We start from the raw sequence: 16,457 nt of genomic DNA, 5'->3' as shown, positions 1-16,457 counted from the left end.
GCCAGGAGCAGCAGGACGTGGAGATGCACGAGCACGCAGAAGGCGAGGGCGAAGACGAGGAGATGAGCGAGGAGGAGGCGATTGCGCGCGCGATCGAGATGAGTATGCAGCAGGGCGAGGAGGAGCCGCAGCAGCAAAAGAAGTAGTAGTGCTGTGGGGGTTGTAGTTTTATCTCATTCTAGTCGTGTTTTGCAATCATCATTATATCTCATTGTAATGCTTGCACTCTGGATACTCTCAGAGGTATGCGTGACCCTAACCCTAAGTCTTCGTGCCCGTCCTGCAACCGTCATCGGGATTCCCCGTGCCTACGTTCTGTCCTCCCGTCCACTATGGCCTCCGCCACTACCGCCTCCCAGTCCGAGCTCAAAGCGCACAAGGTCCCGCTAGGCTGGAGAGACCAATGTTCCTCGTTCGTTGACCCGCCATCTTCGCGCTAGGGTGCTGTCCTGACATGAACGTGAACGGGCCTTAGGTTGCTGATCCCCTTGAACGTCTGCCGGAAGGAGAAGTACTACATGCCATGGGAGTGCGGGCATGAGCGGCACGCGTACGAGAAGTGAGTCTGACTGTCCTGGCGTCTGTCTATTTTCCTTGCTGAGGCATGGGTTGTAGGTGTCAATGGGAAGAGTGAGTGTGATATTCTACGCACGGCGGTTGCATTGCGTGCTGACGGCCTGTTTGTCAGCTACATGCGCCGAATGAAGGCGCTGTCGAAGAAGAAGCTAGAGGAGAGGCAGGAGGCCGAGTGAGCGGCTGCTGGGGCGTGGGGGGCGCGCTGCATCGGTTGGGATGGGTGCTGGTCCTTAAATTGGGGGCATGCGAAGAGGCCAAGGCCAGGTACTGCCGGTTGCCTAGCAAGCAGACTATCACCCATCCGCTCTAATGACTCTAGAATGAGGCATGCTGGCATCAACTTCCCAGTGTTCTATTTCGCAAACGACATTCCCTCGAGGGGTAACTTGATGCACAGAAGATAATCGTAATATACATGGCCACCTCGTCAGCAGCGGAAAGTGTCTACTTAAGCTCCGTCCACGTCTCAGAAGCATTTCCGGTGCACGATCCCCGGCCCTGCCTCATCGTACTCCTGCTTCGAGCACCATAGGTTCTGGAACGTGCTGAGACTCGCGAGAATCGAGCCTCCAATCCACACTGAGTATTTTCGTTCGGGCGGGGCGACGATCTTGACCTGCGAGGGAGCACGCACGATGAGGATAGTTCTCACGTGAGGGTAATAATGCACTCACCTTCATACTCGACGGTGCAAGCGCAGTGAGTTCGCGCAGCATGCGGTCGGCGATGCCTGGGAACATGGTGGTGCCACCCGACATGACGACGTTGCCGTATAGCTCCCTGCGAATGTCCAGGTCGCACTTGAATATCGAGTTATAGCTGGCAATCGAATAGTCAGCATGACAGGTACGGGATGAACGCCCACGCGTACGTTGTCTCGTGAATCCCCGCCGCCTCGAGCCCCATCATACTGGGCTGGAAGAGCGCCTCGGGCGCGCGGAACCGCTCGCTCCCAATCGTAATCACCTGGCCGTCCGGCAGCTCGTAATTCTTCTCCAGCGCGCTGCTCTGCAGCGCCGTCTGCAGCTCCTGCTCGAAATCCAGCGCGACGTAGCACAGCCGCTCCTTAATATCCCTGACGACCTCGCGCTCCGCGGTCGTCTTGAACATGTACCCGCGCTCCGTGAGCGTCTTCACCAGCAGATCCGTGATGTCCCGCCCGGCGAGGTCGAGCCGCAGGATGGAGTGCGGGAGCGCGAAGCCCTCGTAGATGGGCACCGTGTGCGTCACGCCGTCGCCCGAGTCGAGCACGATCCCCGTCGTGCGTCCCGACGCGTACAAAGAGAGCACGGCCTGGATCTGCACGTAGAACGCGGGCGCGTTAAACGTCTCGAACATGATCTGCGTCATCTTCTCGCGGTTGGATTTCGGGTTGAGCGGGGCTTCGGTGACGAGGATCGGGTGCTCCTCCGGCGCGACGCGCAGCTCGTTGTAGAAGGTGTGGTGCCAGATCTTCTCCATGTCGTCCCAGTTGGTGACGATGCCGTGCTCGATGGGGTACCGGAGTGTTAGGACACCCCGTTTTGCTTGGGCTTCGTCTCTGGCGGGGGTTAGATTGGGGGACCATCGGAATTGGCAGGTAAAACGACCCACCCGACGTAGGAGTCCTTCTGGCCCATTCCGACCATGACACCGGTATGCCGGGGACGCCCTACAATGGAGCTGGAGGTCCTTTAGCAAGGGGGACGTCTGCAGATGAATGCCACTCACGGGAATACCGCACGGGGTGCATCGTCGCCTGGTACAGGGTTAGGAGGGACGGTAAGCCATCCTGAGCGTATATCAGCGTACCAGCAACTAACGCAGACAAGGTCAACAATTGGGATACTTTTTAATACTCAGATAACCACTTACATCCAGCCTTGCACATCCCGGAGCCATTGTCAATAACCTGTGGCAGGTTTATTATTGGCTCCCATTTCCTGGATAGATCGAGATACCACTTACGATCGCGGCAATGTCGTCCTCCATAGTTCAAGATGTATCGTCTGTCCACAATGGTGTTTATCCATCATAGCCATAGGTCCTTATATACTACCAATGTCGTTGTATTGCAGCTCCCTCGCCGCTGCGGCGCTCCCCCTCCAACATAGTCCCGACAGAAGCTTGACGGACGAGCAAACCGCCCATACGAGCGGTGCATCGCATATTCCCTGGAAAGGCAGGAGGAGAGGATGACTGAGTGGCTTAACTCCGGTGTCCCAGGCATATAGGCGTTCCTCGGGGAGATACGCTCGCTGCGTCCAGGATATGAATAGGTTATTCCCGGTTTCCGAAGCTGCTGCGTGACCTATATGCAAAGAGAGAGATATTTATGGTCGAAGGTCTTGGGTACGGAATATTCAGTGCTGCGGATCCACACTGGGCTTCACTTGTTTCCGACCGCGCCGGGGCAAGGCAATTATAATATAGGAACGCTATACATGCGACGGAACACAGTGTTGGGGCAGCATCGTATCAGGATTGTGGCAGAATTCGAAGTGCTGGGGGCCACAGTACTAGTGACTTCGGAAATTGGAGTAGTGTACCTGCTCAGTCTGCGCAACAACTGCTTGACACTCCGTCCTGGATATGCATTAAAGGTACGAAGTAACTGGGGCAGGCAGCCCAGGTTACGAATAATGTTAATAGTATCGAGAACTCGACAGCGGAAGAGGTGTGGCAATTTACGCGCGGACCTCCATGCGCCCACCTTTCCCTCTCTCCGCCGTCAGGCAGCGTGCTCTCGCAACCGCAAAACCGCAATGCCTGCGCAGAGTCTCCTCTGCGCTGCGTCTGGCTCGACATCCGCAGGCTCGTACGACCTCTCCGAGACGGTATGTGAGCCACCAGACGTCCTCGGGAGAGCGGGATAGGGCTGCGGTCGGGGTGAGTGTTGTTTCCTCTTTCCGCGGAGGACGTTGTGTCATATCCTCGCGTTAGGTATTCACCCCCAAAGCTGCTATTCTCTTTGTTCTTTCCGGAGTCGGTCTGTTCTGGTACTTCCGGCACGAAAAGGCCAAACTGCTCGAGCAACGCGGTGCGTCCTCTCTCCTCCCATCGCCCGGGCTCCGGCACTCATACACCTCCCACAGAAAAGGAACTCGAATCACGCCAATATGGCCGCGCACACGTCGGCGGCCCCTTCTCCCTCAGCACACACAAGGGCGAGCCCTTTACCGAAAAGGACCTGCTGGGCAAATGGAGCCTCATCTACTTCGGCTTCACGAACTGTCCCGATATCTGCCCCGCCGAGCTGGATAAGATGAGCACCATCGTCAACAAAATAGGCATGTACCTCTCCCTGCCTCCCTGCATATCATCCCTGACCCCCACCAGACGCGAAGTACCCGGGCGCCGTCATCCAGCCCATCTTCATCTCCGTGGACCCCGCGCGCGACTCCCCCGCGCAGATCGCGAAGTACCTCACCGACTTCCACCCGCGCTTCGTCGGGCTCACGGGGCCGTACGACGCCGTCAAGGCCGCGTGCAAGGCGTACCGCGTGTACTTTAGCACGCCGCCGGGCACGAAGCCCGGCGACGACTACCTCGTCGACCACTCAATCTTCATATACCTCATGGACCCGGCGGGCCAGTTTGTAGATGCGTTCGGGCAGGTGACGGGCGTCGAGGACGTCGTGGCGAGGTTCGAGAAGGAGGTGGGCGAGTGGGAAAAGGAGAAGGGGCGGAAGGTGTGAGCGCGGGCGACCCTTGTGCATGTATCGTATATGCGACTAATAATACGCATCCCCCACTCTGAACCGACGACTCGAGGATGAGATTATGGTATATTTTGTACAGTGTACGCTAGCGCAAGGGGGCGTGCAAGATGTACGCGAAACCAACGATCCCTGTACCATCTACGCCTTCTCGCCCACATAGTCCGCCGAGCTCGGATTCCACGGGCCCGCGTCGCTCAGCGAGCAGCCCCCGGGGCACTCGCACGTCCCGCCGAGCTCCTTCGGCAGGTGCTCCGCCGGTATCTGCTGCAGGATCTTCTCCTTGTACCCGCTGCCCAGAATATCGATCTTGCTGACCGTCACCTCGTCCAGCCACGGCTTGATCGCCGCCCAGACCGCGCTGAACGCCCAGGGCGCGTTGATGATGTAAAACTTGCCCATCGTCTCGGGGTAGCGGTCCTGCCCGATGCTGCTCGCCTGGAAGACGTAGTCCTTGACGCGGTAGAAGTTGGAGAGGGAGACGTCCTTGAGGTCGAGGATCGTGCAGGACGTCTCGACGGGGTGCCCGATCGCCTTGGAGCACGCGGGAAGGCGCTCGTTGAGGAACTTTTCGTACTCGTAGACGAGCCGCTTGAGCTGCCGGTCCATGGTCGTGATCGCGTAGAGCGCCTTGATGTCCAGCTTGCCCAGGCGCTCGATGTAGACGGGCCGCCCCTCCTGCGGTGTGTGTGTGCGTGTGTGAGCAGACTGCTACCGCGGGGCGCACGGCACGCGCACCTTGTCCGTCTTGTGGTAGTACTGCGGGTAGTACTTGTCCACCTCTGCTTTTTCCTTGAAATCAAAGTTCCTAGGGGCGCGCGATGAGTTGTACTCCCGAGCCTCAGGCAGAAGAGGACGTACTTGACGAGGTCGTCCACCCCAAACTCCTTCCTCCACTGCTCAGCAGCGAGTATCATCGCCTTGGCCTTGGCCACATCGAACCTGCGCGCCCTCAAAAACCTGACATCCCACCAAAACGCATCAGCCTCCCCCTCCCCAGTACACCACCCCCGGGCTGAAGACATCACAGCACGCACCTCAGGAGCGTCGCGTCGTCCATGCGCTCGGGCACAAAGTGGCCCTCGTCCTGCAGCTGCTTGCGCAGCGTCTCGAGCGCGTGCTGCTGCGCCACGGTGAGGTTGCCCAGGCGCCCCGGCGGGGGCTTGTAGGTCGGGTCGGTCACGCCCGCCGGCATCGCGCTCGCGCTCGCTGGTTCGGCCATCGTCTCTGGCGTGTAGGGAAGGGAAGGTGAAAGTGGTGAGGAGGCAAGAAAGTGCGGATAAGGCTGAGCTGAACTGCCAGTCTCCTGTGTAATCGAGCGCCAGCAAGCCACAGTCAGGCACTCCACGCATCAATCCCATCGATCTCAGCCACTTGTCCAGCCCCGACTTTATGTCTTCCGAATCCCAGTCTGCGGACGCGTTCATGTGTTCGCAGTACAGATAATGTATCAAGGCAGGCAGAATACATATGTACCGCAACGCAGGCTCTATGGATAGAGTACAATACAAGCAGGGTGCGCAAGTTGATTGCGCGATCGTGGGTGTGTATGCCCCGGGTGGGCGGTCGTGAGCGGGGCGCTCTGGCGTGTCGTGGGGCGGGTGCATGTGCGGGGGTGGTAGTACAAGTGCAGGTTGAATGCAGCGGGGAACAGAACAGGGAAGGGAAAACAAGACTAGAGGCAGATGCGCACTGGAACGAAAGAGTGTGGGCTTTGTGGGGTGTAGGGGAGGGGAAGGGAGCGCGACGACGGGACCTGACCAGCCGAACCGAACCAAAACCAAACCAAAAAATGTAACCATCACCATCACCAACACCTCAACACCAACCCTCAGATAATATCCCACATCTCCTCGAGCGCACAGCAAAACTTCCCGCACGCGACGCTCGCGCTGAGCGGGTAGTTGCTCACGCTGATCTTCTCGTCCGCGACGGCGTCGGCAAAGTCGTCCTTGCCCCTTGCCATCGCGCCGACGAAGATCGCGATCGAGTGCGTCTCCGGGAGCGCGCGGAGGTAAGAGGAGAGCCGGACGGTGGGGGCGTCGCCGGAGAGCGCTGGATGGGGGTGGGGTGTGAGTTCAAGGGGATGGGGGATGAGGGTGGGGAAATGACGCACTGATTTTGTGGGTGTTGGGAGGGAGGTGGTCGGTGACGGGGTTCTGCAGAACGGTCAGGGCATGAAGTGGACGGAGAGGGGGGCGGAGACGTACTTTGATAACTTTCAATAATTTCTCAGAGCCGTTGACGCCGCGAATGGACAGCTTGTGCAGGAGTTGGACTGGGCCGGAAAATTGTCAGGTAGAACGCAAAATACAAAGATGCTTCGTAGGGACTCACCCATGAGCCCGCTGAACCGCTTGAACGTCCGCGGGATGCGCACATGGGGGTTGACCTCGATGAGCACGCCCTTGGCCGTGTGTATGTAAATTTGCAGCAAGCCCGCCTTGTTGAGCGGCGAATCGAGCAGCGTCAACAGGCACTACCCACCACTGCCATCAGCACGTCCCTCCCACCCTCCTCCATTTAGCAAACAAACTCACCTGGTGCGTGATATCCGGGCGCGCATCCGCAATGTCCCGCCCCATCTTTGCGAGGATGCCCTGGTGGTCGTCGCAGTTGAGCAGCGCATACTTGACGCCGTCGTCGGCGTGCCGGCCGGACTTGGCCTTTGCGCCGCTGCTGACGCGGTACGCCTCGAGGCACGCCTGCTCGAGGATCACGTACAGCCTGCGCTGGCCCGAGTTGGCCTTGGGCACGCTGTGCTGCACGGGGAGCATGTGCGGGTTGGCGACCTGCGGGAGGGGCGAGGACGTCGACTGTTGCTGCTGTTGGAGTTTTCGGGCTTTGGCGGGGAGGGGCTTGGTCGGGCGGGAGTCGGGCTTGGGCGCGGGGTGCGAGGAGCTGGCGTCGCTGCTGCTGCCGCCGCCCATCATGTCGTCGTCGGACTCGATTTTCTGCATCTTGTTGTTCTCCGCGTCCGAGTCAGCGTCTTCAGAGTCGGAGGGCGTGCTGCGTCTGAGACGTTGTAACGGCGGCTCCTCGATGGGCGTGGATTTGGGGCGCGGCGGGGGGGCGATGGCGGCGCGGGACGCGGGGTTGAGAAAATGGAGCTCGGCGGCGTTGGAGCCCGAGTGGCGGCGGCGGCGGGCGGGCACGGCGTCGACGGACATGGCACTTTGCGGTAATAATTAGCCAGAAAAATGAAGGAAAGGGTCGTCAAGGTCGCGGTCGTCGAGGCTGGGGGAAAGTGAGTACGCTGGGCACTTATACGAATCCGAGGCCACTAACGTAAAATGCGATACGGCGCTGCGTTCCCACGGTAAGAAGCTTCACTCCATTAGGGCTCCCATAGGCTCCCGTACATCCTTTGTCTCCCGCCGTAAATCATTAATCGCTGCTCGCGTCTGCGCCGAGCTACTCAGCGTCGGAGGCCCGACAGCGCTGTGTATAAAGTCAGAATTAATGACTGCACCGCAAGCACCCGTGAGTGATCCATGACATACTCGGAGCCCCCTTCCTTCTATTGCCACCGTCCGATAACCTCCTTCTCACTCCCTTCGGTGCCACTCACACTCTTTCAGCAGATAATTATCCAACCGTCAACGTTCGTTTGCGTCCGACGTCGCGACCTCCACGTCCCCCGCAGTCAACAGTCAACCGAACTCGTAGCATCCGAGCTCGGTGGCGCAGCCGAAACTCAATCCTCGGCAGGTGCCCATCCCCTTGCAGGGTCTGCACGTATGCGGGCTGCGTCTTCTGATAGGGGCTTCTGAACTGACCATCATCTCTTCATAGCCACGGCCGTGGGCCCCAGCGCTAATAAAAGCACCCCCGCGCTCCAGGTGCGTCCTCGGAACCAGCGACATCAGCCTCGACAAGACACGGACGGCCTTCGTCCACTTCCTGAACAGGCACGTCGTGACTCGGCCATGTATATTTGCCTGATCTAGTGTCTCTTTCGCAGAGCGAATTGCTTGGCGCGCAGTCGTCATCCTGGCCCACGGTCGATGGCGAGTGTGGATATCTCGCGGGAAGCAGAACCATCTGGTACGTGCACCGGTTACTGGACGCAACGGGACAGTCTCATGAGTCGTCTTGCAAACCGGTGTTCCTCCTGTGTCTCACGTCGCTTGGTCAACCCAGGCGTAGAGCTCGTTTAGGTGCGTCATCGTCGGTTCGTTTTGACGTGCGTTCGCCAGTGGCGGGCATCCCGGCCGCGCAATTCGGGTGAAGGCACGTATCCTGTGGCGTACGTACCTGCTCCCGAGTCGCGAAGCTGGGATGCCCGACTCTCCGTGTATCTCGACGTACGCTGAAGGATGTGCTCTCCCCGGGCTCTGTATTAGTGCACCCTTGCGTATGCACACGCGGGGCCGTCACCGCCAGTGAAGATAGTTGCACTCCAACCGGACTGCCCAACGATGCGAGAAGGCTGATGCTCCGCCGCAGGTCCGTCCGTCTCTGTGCCAGTGTTGATTCGGCCACGGCCGACTGCAGTTCGATTCCAGTGGGCGGCGTGCTCTCCCGGTCACTGCACGCTCCTGCAGAGCCCGAACTGCGTTGGTGGATACGCATGCGTTTGCAGGGGCTGCATGTACGACGCTTGTGCAACCGCCACGAGCTCTCAAGGCGCCTCCGCCCTGCCTCCATAATCCTACGGAGACGGCAGACTGGTCTCTCGTCTACACGGCGCATGCCCTTCTGGCGGTTACTGGACGCAACGGGTCACAAGTTATCTGTCTTGCAGGCCAGGCATCGTGGGGTGCCTTGAGGATCATGTCAGTTCTTCGTGTATATCTCGCGTCGCTTGGTTAACGCAGGGGTTGGCCTCATTCAGGCCCGCAATTATCGATGAGAATCTGCTTTGGCGTTTTCCCTGCACCGCGCTGGCGTCCTACCTGGAAACAGGCACATATCGCGAGACGTGTATACATGCTCCCGCAACGTCAAGCGGGCATGCTAGGCTTTTGGTGTCTCCCGAGGTGCGCACTGAGCACGTCACCTCGTCTCCAGTCTTTCTTTTGGCACGGAACGGCTTCGTGACATCCCCTCTGGAGTGTGCTTCAGCGGGGTATATTGCAATGCCACACTGCCGAGCTTGTTGGAATGTACTGCAAGTATACCGGGGCGAAGTGGTCGCGATACCCGTCGTCGACTTGGGGGGCGTCAACTGCGGCCCGCTCGTCTCTGAAGAGGCAAAGCCGGTCAACCTGCAAACGGAGCGATGGGGAAGGGGCACAGTCCTGGCTGAGACTACATCTGTTCTCTGTCGGTTCGGGTGTCGTTCAGCTGCTCAGGCGGTCGTTGAAAACTCATCTTGGTGCCAGGGGCCCCCGCTGTCCGTGCCCAGCCCGCACGGCGTAGAGGCGCCGTGCGCTGACGTCTCGCCTCTGCCGGCGTACCTGCAGATGATGGAGACTCGCGAACTTCTCGTCTGGCAACATTCGCGACCCAACTCCATGATAAGCCCTTACCCGAGCTTCTACTCCGAATGGCGGCTCCGACTGGGAGCTGGACATGAAGACGCGTGCTCGCATCGGCCCGTTCGGTTGTAAAGGTGTCGTCCGTGTAAGTATATCCGCGTTCGAGGTGTCCACGAAACACACCAATGTGCGGCGCAAGGAACCGCTTGCACCGACATCCACTGGTGATGTGTCTTACAAGTCATCGAGTCAAAGATAATAAATGCGGAGGCTACACTGATACAGAAGCAGAAGCAGATACACATACAGACGGGATATAAAACACCCTTGACACCCAATCGATCCCATCTCATACAAAACTCGACATGCAAACAATCCAGGGATACAAAGAAAGGCTATACCAGAACATGAACCGAAGACGTACAGCGGTTGCTAGGCCGGAGGGCGGGGGTGATCAGGCCCCACCGGTAAGAGGATCGGACTCTTACCACCTGAGCTGACGTCTTCCTAACGAGAGCTTGTTCGTGTTCTGGTCGCCGCGGATGTTGGAGGTTGGAGCGGGGGTTCGTCAAGTGTCGAGCCAAATGTAAGATGAGAGTCGGTCGGATGTCGGCGTAGCCCAAGAGCCCAGAAAAATACCATAGCAAAGAGAGAAATACGAGTTGGAGAGATGAGGGTCTTGGGGGTTTCTTCTTATCTTGATTTGTTTGAATTTTGTTCGCGATTCTTCATTCTCTGCCATTTCTACCGCGAACGGACGTTCTCCTTGTTCGCAATTGCAGCAGCCTTCTGGTGTCTCTTGAGCGCGGGCCCACGGATGTGATCCTTTTGCTGCGGAGCCACACCGCGCCCGACGCCTCTCCCGACGCCGGCAGTCAAAGTGCCGATGGCGTTGGGACAGGGTTTCTCTTCGTGCCTTCGGAAGACTTTGCCCCCCTTCCTCTCTTCAGCTGGAGCGTTCTTCCGACGCGTGGTGGTAGGGACGGGGACGACGACCGCGCTGGTGAGTACTTGCGCGCGGCGAGCGCGTTTCTTGTCCTTCTCGTCACCAGTGGGTACAGAAGAGCTTGAGCTCGAAGACCGCCGGACGGGAGCGGGCGTATACTGATCCTTCTTCTCGACCTTCTTGGAGTGCAGACGGGTCAGAGTGGCGGGAGCTGGGACGATGACAGGACGAGTGATGACTTGCTGGCGGCGAGTGCGCTTCTTGTTCTTTTCGTCGTTCGCAGCGGGCGCTGATTGAAGTACAGGCAGCTGGGCGATGATGTCGGACATGGACTCGTCGCTGCTGGTGCTAGGTAACGATGGTTGGACGCAGAAGAAAAACGGGGAATGATGAAGGCTTACCTGTACTTGTCCCCTTCCTTATCGTTCTCCGGGGAAGGAAGAACGTCGAGAGCGGGTTCCTTGACCTCCACAGCAAGAACTTCAGGGGCGGCGGCTCCCTGCGCGTCCGGAGAACCGAGGGAGAAAATAGCCTCCTCGCTCAAGACAGGAACGAGCGTCGTCGCCAGGGAAGAGCGGCTCGTTGACAGCGCAGGGACGGCTACCACCCTCACCAGGGTGAGGGGCTCGGTGACCTTCACCTCCTGGACGATGGGTGCAGCTTCGGGAACTGCCCCGCCCTCGCCTTCTGCTTCTTCCTTGTCTCCCTCGTCTATACTATCCATAACAACGCTGCGACGCCGCTCAGGAGGGGAGGAGTCCATGTCGAGGTACTCATCGAATATGCCGCTTACCGACGGCGGAACAGTCTCTCCATCCTCGAGGTAGTCATCCAAGAGGTTGTTGATGCTAATGGAAGGCTGAATAGGCTGGTCGTCCCCCACGGCGAACAGAGCGATCTCGACGGTCTTCTTGCTGGGTAGAGTCTCGGTACCAGGCGTTTGCCTGAAGGCAGGGGCCGAGTCCTCCGTCTTCATCGCCACCTTCAGCGAGGCACATGCGGCCCGGCCGGAGGTGAGGGAGGACTGGTAGGTGGGGTTGGTAACTGCGGCTCTCGTGGTTGGCGGGGAGGGTGAAGGCGGCGGAGGTTCAGTCCACTGCGATACGAGGATGGGGAGCGTTGGCACCGGCGTGATGACCGAGGACGCGGACCCGCTCGGGGGTATCGAGCCTTGGCCTTCACGGTCGCTTACCGTCAGCAGCCCCATGTCGAAGGCATACATCCGCTCGCTCATCCACCGCGCCCAGGTCTTCACCCGCAGGAATCCTCTAGCTTGGCGTGGCACCTCCCTGTTCGTACCGTTACTGCCCACGTCGGCGAACTGTGGGAGCGGGTCGGAGGGCGTGTAGAAGCGCGAGACACCGGTGGCCAAGGTGACTAAGAGCCTCGGGACGGCGGACGGCTTCCAGAAGGCGGAGAGGAAGAACGGCTGGGGAATGGTGATGGCGAGCGGCGGGAGGGGCGGGGTGGTTGTTGGCACTGGGAGAGGCTGGCTTTGCAAGGAGGGAGAGGTAAGAAGGAGACGTGGGGCGGCGGGGATGCTTAGGATAGAAGACTTGATTGTGTTTGTGATATGGCATGTGTGGTAATACTGTATGCAATGCAATGAGTATAGGTGGGTGGCAGGGGCAGGACACGTACACGTTCGATCAGCCATAGCTTCATACGGCTGGTGTTCGGAGGAGTTTCTTGACTTTCAGTGTCTCTCTGGAATGATGTCAGCATCGAAGAGGGCATGGCAATATATGAGTGGCTTACTGATGAGTTCGAAGCAGTACTTCCCTGCGGGACGCGCACGGCGGGCGCCCAGTCAGAGATAGCATGAAGATGAGAGATGAAAGCAGCGTTCGCCATGGCAGGAATGGCCCAGTAGATGAGTACAGCGAGACCTCCCATGGATAAGAGCCCGATGACGAAGAAGAGGAGCACCCCGAGGACGCTAGGGTCCATGGTGAGAAGGGGATGAGGGGATGTACTGGTCTGGTCGGATGGTCGGAGGGGTGAAAGGTGGGATGCATACCTTGTCTGGATCTGGAGGGGTTTTATAGCCTTTCCTTACGAGTGGTTGGTTGGCTGACTCTGCGGCTGGCTGAGCTGTTAGTGCCAGCCATCGCTGCCAGCCGCAGGGTCAGTCAACTCATCCTGATGACATCTCGTGAGCAGCGTCTATTCTACCATGTCAGCCTAGAGGCTGACATAGACGACATTGTAACGGTCACCGGGAGTCCGGGTCGACAGGTCAATATTAGTCGGATGGCAACTGTGGGAAGGGGAGTACTGGGAGTACTCGGCCTCATAGAAAAGAGGTACGAACAACGCCTCTCTCGCCTGCGCAAATTCGTGGTCCTATGCGTCTCCCAAGGCGCCGTCTTTTGCTGACAGACCCGGTTTCGCAGGGGCTCTGGAGACAAAGGTCGGCAGGGGCTTGCTAATGAGCACGTCAAAAAATGGAACCTTTACAGACCACTTTATATCCGTAAGAAAAGAGAGTAAGGGAGAAATGAATTCAGGTACACACACTGACTACACATCCATCAGAGTGCGACGTCCAAGTTGTGGCCAGCAGCCACACCGCTGGCTGATCGCCGGCCACGTGCCTCGCGCGTCTCGGGTAACTTAAACGGCTGCACATTTAACGTCCTTATCTCCCGGTTCAGTGAAAACTCGTTATTTCCAGGCTGTCTTTGGAGCTGAAGATTGCTTTAAATTGTCCAGTCAGACATAAGCAGAACTCGTGAAATGGCCGCCATCGTCGCACCAACATCCCAGACATGTCCGGCTTCGCTGCCCCCTTCTGTGTTCACCCTGCCCCAGACCGCCCAGCTGGAGGCTCTGTTCACGATCATACGCGACAAGGACACGCCGCGGGGCGAGTTTCTGTTCTACTCAGATCGCATCATCCGGCTGCTGGTGGAGGAGGGCCTGAACCACCTGCCGGTCATCCCGAAGACCGTGCAAACCCCTACCGTGTGTAGTTTTATTTTAAGCAAGCCCCTCGTGTGTCCTGTTTTGCTGAGTCGCTTTCTGCAAGGGTGCGACGTACGAGGGCGTTGGGTTTGAGGGGAAGATATGCGGTGTGTCGATCTTGCGAGCCGGCGAGGTAAGCGCACGCGACCACTTGTTTGGAGGCAGCTCCTTGACATCTTCCCGGCCAGGCGATGGAGGCGGGCTTACGAGAAGTCTGCCGCAGTGTCCGCATCGGCAAGATCTTGATTCAAAGGGTCAGTACTATTGTCTCCGACCTCGTCCCAGTGAGCAGCGATTCATTCGTTCTGTCTACTTCAGGACGAGGAGACAACACAACCAAAACTGTTTTATTCAAAGGTCGCCTGAATACCTGATCCCGCTGTTCAAACAGAGTAATTGACGCGTGATGTTGCGCGGCGCAGTTCCCCCAAGACATCGCATCGCGCTATGTCCTGCTGCTCGATCCAATGCTCGGTGCGCTTTCATTATCTTAATGAAGGTGGGAATTTGGTCTCAGATGATGCCCGCAGCCACCGGAGGATCTGCGATCAAGGCCGTTGAAGTGCTGAAAGAACACGGTGTCCCCGAAGAGAGAATCATATTCATCAACTTGGTCCGTGATCATAAGACGATGTACTGCTATCCGTCTGTCGCTGAGCACTGCGCATGAGCAAACAGATCTCGGCACCCGAAGGTCTCAGAAACTTCTGCTCGAAATTCCCGCAAACCAGAGTGGTAAGGTCAATTCGATAGCTCTTGTCAAATAGTCTGAGCTTTCATGTCCCATTAGATTACTGGCTGGATCGATAAGGGCCTCAACGAGAAGGCCTACATCATCCCAGGGCTCGGTGACTTTGGCGAGAGACGGTGAGTCGCCTATAGGTCCTGACGTCCAATGGCCCTCGCTCATTCGGACATACAGGTATTGCGAGTAAGTCGGGGCTCGTCGAGTTTCTTCATGGGAATGGGATAGTTCGCCTTTGGATCTCTCTGCAAACACATCATCTATTCTGTCATCGCATGTCGCATGTCAACTGTAAACCGGCCTATCTACCATTGGGCTTCTCATTCAATTGCATCGTTGGACCTCGGGCTTGCCGGAATTCAAAGATGCAGCTACAAATAGTTTCGTAATGGGTCATAGCTATGGCCTGGATATGTTACAATCCTTCTTGAGAATCCCGTCGAGGTGGGATGCAGTCTTCTCTCTCGTGATACAGTCCTATACCTCGCCCTCCATTGTATTTACGCAGCGCGGTATCAACCAGTAAGGTATACGTAGGCTAAGTCATAGTAAGCTGCAGCGCTGCCGAAGATTAGAGCCGTGATAAATAGCCCCTATATCACCTTCCTCTCAACCATTCGGACAGTATGGAGACCATCCACTACCCCCATTTCCCCCCTCACCTCTCTCGAGCATACATCGCGCTATTCACGTCCGTAACCAATGCAGGGGCCCTTCGATCCCGCATCATCAACGCCGCAACCCTGGAGGGTATCGAAGGTGACCGCGAGCGGGAGGCGGTCAACTTTGCGTTCGTAGATGCACGTCTTGTCAGCGTCCCACTCGACTTTTTCTTGCGCGCATGCCGTAGCTGAAGCCTTACTTCATTGGCCTTGTCATCCCTGGCATACTACTACTCTCTTCTATGCTGCGAAACGAAGATCACGAGTGAGCTGCACATCAAGACGGCGGTGTACCAAGCTATCCTAGCGGAGGCGCTGGGCGCCCTGCGTACGAAGACCGTACATTCAGAGATCCTCTGGGCGCTAAACCCCAGCAATAATGTCCGCTTCTTGCACTAGTTCCCCTCGAGGTCGAGGCTGAGAATCAGGTTTTCATAGATCTCTGAAGCAATCAGACGATACGGCGTCTCGGACGCCTGCACGTCCTTGCTAGTGATCAGAATCGACTCTCCTGAGCTTCAAGGTGTCCAGGAGAAGATGGAGGCTGTTGTGTCCGGCCAGATGGTACCACTGGCTCACCTGAGCAGTTTGGTCGATTGGGCGAGCGTTAAGAAAGTGCGTACATCCGGATCAATGTCTAGCAAGTCATACCCTAACCTATTGGTTGCCTAGTATAACAAGCTGAATCAGGAGGTAGCTATCAAAGCTGCCAGTGGTGATCCGGAGAGAGAACATAGTGTCATAGATAACATCGTCGTGAGTTCCGTAGCAATGAAAAGCGTCATGGCCTAGCCATTCTCCCTCCTTGCATCCAGCAGGTTCACCACGGTGATGGTCCACCAAGGTAAGTGGAACATATGGAAGGCCAGGGACACATCCTTAAACCAAAGGTAAGGAGTTTTCGATGTTTTCTTTCTCCGCATAAATACAATGCGCGAAGGACAGCTACAACGTAATAACCAGTCACGGCGGGCAAAGCAGGTGTCCTTTTTCCGGACGGCAGGAAAAAGGACACTATGTCCTTTCACGGCGACCATCAGTGGGTCAGGAAGTAAATCTGTCACGATTGCATCATGGTCGTGACAATGGGTCACGCAGTCTGCATTTATAATATGAAAAACCCTCGGACGCTCAGTTTTACAAAGCGAAGCATGCCATATGACCCGATAGGTGACTTTCCGTCCATATTCGGACCTTAGGCTCCCATCCGAGACTCCGAGAGTAATGTGACTGTTACAAGCAAGTCACCCATTACTGGGTCTGCTTGAGCAACTTCAAGTACAAGTCCGTCTCATCATCTGATACTGCAGCAGTGGTGCCATCCGGTAGGAGATATGTGAAAGCCTTCGCCAGCGGACTATTCATGGCCGATGCATCCTTGATTTTGCCGGTCAAACGACTGCTCCGACATATCTGCCTCAGCATCGTATAGTCGAGATC

At 57.4% G+C, this 16,457-nt stretch overlaps 8 protein-coding genes across 8 annotated transcripts; 4 read left to right on the top strand and 4 right to left on the bottom strand.

Annotated features, from left to right (window-relative positions):
• The first annotated feature begins 304 nt into the window (after positions 1–304).
• GLOTRDRAFT_56015 (uncharacterized protein) lies at positions 305–1,070 on the top strand. The gene is made up of 4 exons (XM_007863733.1): positions 305–412; positions 476–559; positions 616–630; positions 689–1,070. The coding sequence occupies exons 1-4, from the start codon at positions 333–335 to the stop codon at positions 750–752; spliced, it is 243 nt and encodes an 80-aa protein (XP_007861924.1). The 5' UTR covers positions 305–332; the 3' UTR covers positions 753–1,070.
• On the bottom strand, positions 1,043–2,547 carry GLOTRDRAFT_126057 (actin 1; the record flags this gene model as incomplete). Its single annotated transcript, XM_007864467.1, has 8 exons — positions 1,043–1,192; positions 1,251–1,395; positions 1,448–2,116; positions 2,170–2,238; positions 2,287–2,314; positions 2,368–2,373; positions 2,431–2,467; positions 2,524–2,547. The coding sequence occupies 8 exons, from the start codon at positions 2,545–2,547 to the stop codon at positions 1,043–1,045; spliced, it is 1,128 nt and encodes a 375-aa protein (XP_007862658.1).
• Positions 2,548–3,258: 711 nt separating this feature from the next.
• On the top strand, positions 3,259–4,253 carry GLOTRDRAFT_126056 (SCO1 protein; the record flags this gene model as incomplete). The annotated part of the gene is made up of 4 exons (XM_007864466.1): positions 3,259–3,444; positions 3,499–3,595; positions 3,651–3,832; positions 3,903–4,253. The coding sequence occupies 4 exons, from the start codon at positions 3,259–3,261 to the stop codon at positions 4,251–4,253; spliced, it is 816 nt and encodes a 271-aa protein (XP_007862657.1).
• Positions 4,254–4,415: 162 nt separating this feature from the next.
• GLOTRDRAFT_34584 (uncharacterized protein) lies at positions 4,416–5,469 on the bottom strand (the record flags this gene model as incomplete). Its single annotated transcript, XM_007863581.1, has 4 exons — positions 4,416–4,952; positions 5,013–5,082; positions 5,136–5,234; positions 5,312–5,469. 4 exons carry the CDS (start codon positions 5,467–5,469, stop codon positions 4,416–4,418), a joined length of 864 nt encoding a protein of 287 aa, XP_007861772.1.
• Positions 5,470–6,105: 636 nt separating this feature from the next.
• On the bottom strand, positions 6,106–7,051 carry GLOTRDRAFT_33833 (Nep1-domain-containing protein; the record flags this gene model as incomplete). The annotated part of the gene is made up of 5 exons (XM_007863532.1): positions 6,106–6,329; positions 6,391–6,433; positions 6,485–6,552; positions 6,612–6,753; positions 6,815–7,051. 5 exons carry the CDS (start codon positions 7,049–7,051, stop codon positions 6,106–6,108), a joined length of 714 nt encoding a protein of 237 aa, XP_007861723.1.
• Positions 7,052–10,441: 3,390 nt separating this feature from the next.
• GLOTRDRAFT_126053 (uncharacterized protein) lies at positions 10,442–12,593 on the bottom strand (the record flags this gene model as incomplete). The annotated part of the gene is made up of 4 exons (XM_007864465.1): positions 10,442–10,991; positions 11,045–12,234; positions 12,285–12,350; positions 12,402–12,593. The coding sequence occupies 4 exons, from the start codon at positions 12,591–12,593 to the stop codon at positions 10,442–10,444; spliced, it is 1,998 nt and encodes a 665-aa protein (XP_007862656.1).
• Positions 12,594–13,291: 698 nt separating this feature from the next.
• On the top strand, positions 13,292–14,731 carry GLOTRDRAFT_56005 (PRTase-like protein). The gene is made up of 9 exons (XM_007863732.1): positions 13,292–13,610; positions 13,675–13,743; positions 13,799–13,864; positions 13,929–13,967; positions 14,033–14,084; positions 14,141–14,223; positions 14,289–14,345; positions 14,401–14,477; positions 14,533–14,731. Exons 1-9 carry the CDS (start codon positions 13,383–13,385, stop codon positions 14,543–14,545), a joined length of 684 nt encoding a protein of 227 aa, XP_007861923.1. The 5' UTR covers positions 13,292–13,382; the 3' UTR covers positions 14,546–14,731.
• A 250-nt stretch (positions 14,732–14,981) lies between these two features.
• On the top strand, positions 14,982–15,803 carry GLOTRDRAFT_20865 (CGI-121-domain-containing protein; the record flags this gene model as incomplete). Its single annotated transcript, XM_007863439.1, has 4 exons — positions 14,982–15,164; positions 15,276–15,398; positions 15,456–15,632; positions 15,690–15,803. Coding segments are annotated over 4 exons (597 nt in total), but the record flags the coding sequence as incomplete, so codon positions are not given.
• Between the last annotated feature and the right edge of the window lie 654 nt (positions 15,804–16,457).

This window comes from Gloeophyllum trabeum, assembly GCF_000344685.1.
Source record: "Gloeophyllum trabeum ATCC 11539 unplaced genomic scaffold GLOTRscaffold_00002, whole genome shotgun sequence".
Taxonomy (NCBI): Eukaryota; Fungi; Basidiomycota; class Agaricomycetes; order Gloeophyllales; family Gloeophyllaceae; genus Gloeophyllum; species Gloeophyllum trabeum.
This window is presented reverse-complemented; position numbering and strand designations above follow the sequence as displayed.